The 7268-nt window shown below is 44.7% G+C and overlaps 1 long non-coding RNA gene and 1 gene segment (V, D, J or C); one reads left to right on the forward strand and one right to left on the reverse strand.

The window, feature by feature from the left end:
* Positions 1-2356: 2356 nt before the first annotated feature.
* Positions 2357-6944, reverse strand: LOC120392890. The gene is made up of 3 exons (XR_005591815.1): positions 6817-6944; positions 5395-6030; positions 2357-3764 (listed from the first exon to the last, which is right to left on the reverse strand). It is a non-coding gene; the product is annotated as an uncharacterized LOC120392890 (long non-coding RNA).
* LOC120392887 lies at positions 5484-6577 on the forward strand. The segment is given in 2 exon segments: positions 5484-5618; positions 5870-6577. Coding segments are annotated over 2 exon segments (366 nt in total).
* Positions 6945-7268: the final 324 nt, after the last annotated feature.

Genomic DNA, 7268 nt, shown 5'->3' on the forward strand with positions numbered 1-7268 from the left:
TACCTGGTTAGATCAAAGGTCCATTTAGATCAGTGTCTTGTCTTCTGAAAATGTCCATGCCATGTGCTGCAGAGGGAATGAACAGAACAGGTGATCATCACATGATCCATTCCTTGTCCCCATTCCCAGATACTGGCAGAGGCTAGGGACCCCAGCCCTGCCCATCCTGGCTAATAGCCATTGTTGGACCTATCCTCCATGAACTTATCTAGTTCTTTTTTTGAATGCTGTTATAGTCTTGGCCTTCAAAAACATCCTCTGGCAAGGAGTTCCACAGGCTGACTAGATCTCAGTTTTTATCTTCTGGGTGCCATTGTCATCATCATCATCATCAAGTCCCAACTGTGTGGTAGATAGGAAATGCTTGGTCTCAGAGTTTTAAGATGATTTGGGGGTTTGGACACCAGATTCCCATTAAAATGAGCACAGACTGATATAACAGATTTTTAAACCAGAAGGCACCTGTCTGATTATCTAGGCTGACTCCTGCATAGCACAGGTCAGATAATGTAATTCCACAATTCCAACTTTAAGGATAACATTTTCAAAAATGCCTTTTAAAAATGGGACTTAGTCACTTAGGTGCTTTTGAAAAATTGGCCACAATTTCTAAGTTACTTATATGGGCCCCATCATTTTAGCACCTCACAACCTTTAATGTATTTATTTTCACATCACTTATGTGATATAGGGCAGGGCCACTATCTCCATTTTAGGATGGGGACCTGAAGCACAGAGAGGCTAATAAGTCACCCACTCAAGGTGACACAGACAGTGTTGGGTAGAGCAGGAACTAGATCTCCCAGATTCTAGGCTCCTGGCCTAACCACTGGCCCATCTTTCCTCTCAAAACTTCTTATCAAACTTATCCTTGAGTTACAATATGTGCAGACGAGCAACTTTCCCCCCACCCTCCAAAGCCCAGCTGAGAGGTGGGAGAGGAGGGCAATAGCAGCTGCTGCTAGAGTAGCAATACCTGGCTATAGGTTAAAAAATACCTACTCCTCACATCAGTATTTCTCCTAATACTGTGTCCTTTAATGAACCACTTGTAATTAGGGCTAGGATTTTCAAATGAGTTAAGCACTCAGTTTCCTTGGAAAATTCCAGTGAAATTCAGCTCCCTTAGGCCCTTTTGAATATCCCAGCCCTAATCACCAACCAAGAAACATAACAAACACAGAGTATTCAAACAAGCCTGAAATGTGTACCAGAAGGATATTGAATAATGACTGTACAAAGATAGTGAAAAGAAGTTTTATAAAATGAGCTAAGCTATCGCTTTCCACAGCTCCGAAAAAAACGTGTATGAATAATCACAGGTTTCCAAAAAGTCTCTGCTGGAGAAACATCACAACTGAAATTCCATGTGCATTTCCCCTTCCTGGCTGATCTCTGATAGTTATATAGATTGCTATGGCTATCTACTAGAGGGCTTTCCAGACCTACTCCATTAACTATATTTGACTTTGTATTTTGTTGATTTCTCTGATACTTTTTTTTTAATTTATAAATGAAAATATTCCAATCTCCTAGAACGGGAAGGGACTTTGAAAGGTCATTGAGTCCAGCCCCCTCTGCCTTCACTAGCAGGACTAAATATTGTTTTTCTTTTTAATCGCAGTTCCCTAAATGGAACCGTCAAGGATTGAACTCACAACGCTGGGTTTAACAAGTCAATGCGCAAACCACTGAGCCATCCTTCTCCGCTATCAAAGGGCAGGAAAGAAATAGAAGATGGGCTTACAGGAAAAGCAGGGCTCCTCTTTACCTCAAGCAGAATAATTAAAAATAGAAAAAACAAACAAACTAACACAAGCGGAAGAAATCTTCTCTTGCTTGCTACAGACACAGAGTAACCACGAGGTTAATTTGAAGTTGCAGCACGCTGTGTTTAGTTGTACAGCTCTATATTCTACTTTTGTTATCAGGTGAGGTCAATGTTTGTGTTTTTCTTTATGAATGAATACAAGTATGAAAGTCGAAATGTGTTTTTAAAGGCCACGCAGCTTCAGCTCTTAACATATTTAGGGTGAAAACGAAAATCCCTGAACTATGAAATTGAATATCGTGGTATTTAGGGAAGAAATTTATCCTCCTTTTACGAAGAGACACGCCGTTTAATATGAAGAAAAAATGCCATTCTGTATTAGGGCTGGGATTTACAAAGCTGTCTATCGGATTTGGACAGCCAGATCACATTAATTTTAAAACATCTGCATCTCTTGGGCAGCTTTGAAAATCTCCGCTTGAGCTTTTCTAAAAAATGATGGAGAAAAAATACAGAGATAGACAAATAATTATATATTCCAGAACGGGGAAGGATAGATAGATAGACCACATCTATTGGAAAACCCTTTGAGATTCTCAGTTGACAGCAGACACAGCTGTGCTAATTTTATAGTGAATTTGCATCTACTGTTTTTTGCAGGATCAAGTACCGAGAAGAACAGTGTCACCCAGAGACAAGGGCAGCTGACCGGGGTACAAAGTGACTCTGTCACACTGGGCTGTACTTTCTCGACTGAAGATGCAGGTTATGATATATACTGGTATAAACAGGACAGCAGCGGGCAGACGAAGTACCTCTTCCCAAGGTCTGCTGGAACCGAGCACAACGGGGCTGGGAGTCGGTTGTTACGGGATTTCAGGCGAGTCGAAAAATACGTGGGTCTGAGAATTGCGGTGTTAGAACTGAAAAATTAGTCGATGTGTTTCTGAGAGGGCCTTAGATTACCACGGCGGGTGGGTTAATAGAGGGGCTTTTACAAAATCCAGTGCTCACTTTTTTCTTGACTCGGAGACAAAACTCGCGCAGACAGAAATCCGTGTAAAGAGACACCGCAAGCCACAAGCAGGGGTTTGAATCAAACGATGCAGGGTGTGACTGAAACCGCACGGGCACTAACTGTGTGGAAATGTTACCCTTTTCCAGGAACCATCCCCCTACTTCTCCCAAAACACCCAGAACCTCATGAGCCCGATGTCAGTACCTGTCACACCGCAATTCCCATGAATAGCTCCGTCTGCTTTTGGGGCCAGACCCCAGCAGGTAGGAATCAGACCTCGCTCCAGTAGCGTAAATGGGGCAAAGTATCAGCTGGTGCAAATCAAGGTTGCTCCATTGGATTCAATGGGCCAGACCCCAACTGGCGTAAATCAGCTGCCTCGCCATTGGAGTCAATGGCCCAAATCCCCAGGTCTTGAATCAATTAGCTTAATTTTGCTTCACTCTGGAGAAAGATCCCGCACACAATGTTTCGCTGGGCTGTGAGCAGGGAAGGTCCTGACTAGACTTTTTTTTTTTTTGGTGTTAGCTTTTTTCAAAAGTAAAACCCTGGTCGACCTTGTGATTCTTGCTGAGCTCTTGTCTTCGAAGATGAGACAGAACTAAATTGCTTCTACTGAGTTACTGAAGCGATCTGGAGGTTAGAAAGGTGTCACGTGACAGGAACAAGCCGAATCCACCATGAGCAGGGTAAACGCTACCGGAGGGTATTAGCTGTTACATGGTGAGGGAAACAGCCTTTAACTGGGGTCTATAGGAGAGGACGAAATGGTCTTGCCACAGATTTAATTTCTCTGGTTTGATTCTGTGAGAGAAACTTCACCATAAGATTCTATTCTATCCAGGTTCCTGTATTCACCCATCATTATGGTGACTTTCGCCCCCTGAAGATCTGGAAACAATATATTTAACCACGAAGGCTCCAGAAATCTTGATTTGGACAGCAACAGCATTTCTATCTTTGAGTAAGTGTCCGCTAAAAAGGGAAACGAAAGTTAACTTCTGTTACCTCATGGGTTTGAAAAGGGGGAAACTGGAAGCTAGAATTCCTGGGTTCTGTTCATAGCCCAGGGAGGAGAGCAGCGGTTTAGCAGGTTAAAAGAAGGGGTCTGAGCTTTTCGTCCCACTTCTGGGACAGGAGGAGAGTCTAGTGGTTGAGAGCAGTTAGACTGAGCATCAGGACTCCTGGGTCCAATGGCCAGTGCTGAGTGGGGATCATGCTGTAGTGGGTAGAGCATGGACGATTAGGACTCAGGACTCCGAGGTTCCATTCCTAACTTCACTGCTGCCTTACCTAGAGCGTGAGGCAAACCCAACCCTCAGTCTGTGCCTGCGTCATTCTCTTTGTACAAGATGCGTAAAAACAATCTTTCCATGTCTGGGAGGCCCTGAGTCCTAAAAGGCTTCTGTTCTCCTCACACGAGACTGGATGTAAATGTGCAATAGTTTTACATGCTTAATTATGGTGAACTTTTTCCTCTTTCCTTCCCTGCAGGTTCCAGCCAGGGACAAGGCAGTGTCACACAAACACAAGGGGGGAGGGATAGCTCAGTGGTTTGAGCATTGTAAGCTCAATCCTTGAGGGGGCCATCTGGGGCAAAAATTGGTCCTGCTAGTGAAGGCAGGGGGCTGGACTCAATGACATTTCAAGGTTCCTTCCAGTTCTAGGAGATTGGGGTATATCTCCAATTATTACCTTACCTAAGGGCAGCTGGCAAAGTTGGGGGGTCAGACTGTCACCCTGGAGTGTACTTTCTGCACTGGATACCAGTATTATTACTTATTTTGGTACAGACAGCAATGATCAGGGGCAATGGATTTCCTCTTCCAAATATTTCAGAATAACGCTAAAAAGAATGGAGCCAGGAGAAGGTTTTCTGCAGAATTCAGGAAATCCTCAAAATTCTTCACTTTGATCATTAAAGAGCTAGAGCCGACGGACTCGGCGATGTATTTCTATGCTCTGTGGGAAGACACTGAGGCGTTTAATAGAGAGCCCTGTACAAAAAACCACCCCCTGGGCTTTATCATCATGAGAAAAACAACTGCAGAGTAGAATTCCCAGGCAACAGACAGATGGTTAAACCAGATGATGGGGCTGGTATAAACCACACGAATTGACACCCATGGAGATTTATGGCCCTAATTCACCATTGTGTTACTTCAGATTAATGTCACTTTACCCACTCTGGGTCTGCTCCTCAGCTGCGGTGAATCACTGTGTGGCAGAGGGAGTCAGCTGGGCCAGGTCCACCACAGGTCTCAATCAGCTGTACTTCCATTGGGGCTGGATTCCCCCAGCTAGAGTAAACCAGCATGGGGCCAATGGGACAGATACACAAAGACACAGCACACAGAAGCATGCAGACACACGTGCACGTGCAAACACAAACAATAGAGACAGATAGAAACACACCCACACTCACAAAACCAGCACACACAACACAGAGCTTTTAAGTCTTCCCACAATGTATTTAATTCAATTCTCACCACGTAGCAACAAGAAGGACAATAAAAAGGAAAAATGAATCAGAAAAAACGACACAAAGCCAGAAACCGACCTTCCAGGAAATGCAGAGGAAGGAATTTGTCCCACGAGTTCTCACCTGCGCTTCAGTTGCAGAACCCAGCTCGTTTCCTGTGTCTGTTACGCATTTCCCGAATCCCTCCCTCTTCTGCTAGGCCGGTCTAGCACTAACCTCTCCCAGTCCTTCCGAGAAGTTGCCTTTAAATTCTTCTCGCAGCGACCACTCAGCTTGTCTGGCTCCAGCTGTCTGAGGCACCATGGAGACGCGTTTCATTCTCCACCTTTGGATCTTTAACCTACTAGGTAACCGGGCTCTGGGTTTTTTGAAGAAACGTCATGGAATTCGGCTCCCAACTCCCGTTCTACCCAGAATCCGAAACCAGATCCTAACCCTGACCCAGATCTGAACGCCCCTGCTAGCTTTAACCTTAATTTTTGCGCTAACCTTAATTTGTTCGAAATCAGGCGGATAAATCCCTTGGGCTATTTTAAAATTCACAGCCTAGACCTGCCAACGCACCTGGCTGTCCTTGAACGTGAGTGTCTCGTTGCAGGTGCGGTGCTGGGTGACTCGATCCGGTCCAATGAACCCGCGGTGTCCAGATCACAAGGCGACACCGTGACCCTCAGCTGTTCTTATGAAACCAGCTACACTTCCGGTGTCTATCTCTACTGGTACCGCCAGTACCCGAACCGAGCCCCGCAGTACATCCTCCTGAGAGGAGCAAAAGGAAACACGTTCAGTGATACTGCAGATTTTGCCCAGGAGAGGTTTTCTTCGCAGGCGAACGACACCTCCACAGTTCTGAACATCACAGCCCTGGAGCTGGCAGACACAGCGGTGTATCTCTGCGCCCTGCGTCTGGCACAGTGACAGAGCCACACAGCAGAGCTGAACAAAAACCTCCCAGCCCTGCTGCAGGGGATGCCACAGGCCTTAAAACGGGCTGCAGCGCCTTGAAACAGCCTGAGTACTGACGCTGCTTAAAATACATCTCCTCCTAACAGTTACAGGTTTCTGTAAAGAGCTAATTTAAACACAATCCTTGGATAATATAATGGGCCTGATCTTTAATTAGGAAACTATTAATACCTATTTTCTTAGCTGACGAGATGAGCTGTTCTGTGTTGCGTGGGGGAAAAGCATTTGTAGTAAAACAAGGGTTAAAGGTAAGTACAAATGTAGATGAAGTGACATTGTTGAAAATACAAATTGAGATAAAATGCGAATGAAAACATACCTTTACACATGGACAATGAACCGTTAAATTGCTCATTTATGTTGAAATGGGGGTTAAATACGCGAGTTAAAATACTGGGGAAATAATTCGAAATACCCGGTTTTGAGTGGTGGGGTAAATCTGCAGTTACCAACTCTCCCAGAGTCAAATCAATGCTCCTGTTGTAGAGACATTTGCATTTTGGGTAGATTTGTTTGGAAACTATTTAATTGCAAGACACTTTCCCCAAGACCTCTCAGAGTTGGTTAGACAACTCCCACCTTTTCATGGTCTCTGTATGTGTATCTATATCTCCTCAATACATGTTCCATTCCATGCATCCGAAGTGAACCGTGAACGCTAAAATCCTGTGGTACGTGGTAAAGTCATGACAAAGCACCGCCATCTGCTGGTTGGAAATATAAACACAGGTTGTCGTTGGAAACCCTTCCACGCGGTGCCTTGGGTTTCACTCAGGCTGCCGGCAAAGGCAGCAGAGGAAAGACGAACATGATTTTAAATAATTCTTTCAGGAGTTCTGGCTGGGCATTTCAAAGGAGGGTAATGGAGTTGGGCGCCTCATCCCATTACATTTGTTGTGATAATCCCAGACGTTATTGCCGGCAAACATATTCATGCCGCATCCCACTGATACCTGGGTGCGTCAAAAAATCTCAACAGTCCCTCCATGAGTTAGAAAAAATCCTCCCTATTTTACAGCTAGGGAAACTGA

The sequence above is a fragment of the Mauremys reevesii genome, unplaced genomic scaffold (genome assembly GCF_016161935.1).
Source record: "Mauremys reevesii isolate NIE-2019 unplaced genomic scaffold, ASM1616193v1 Contig121, whole genome shotgun sequence".
Lineage (NCBI taxonomy): Eukaryota > Metazoa > Chordata > Testudines > Geoemydidae > Mauremys > Mauremys reevesii.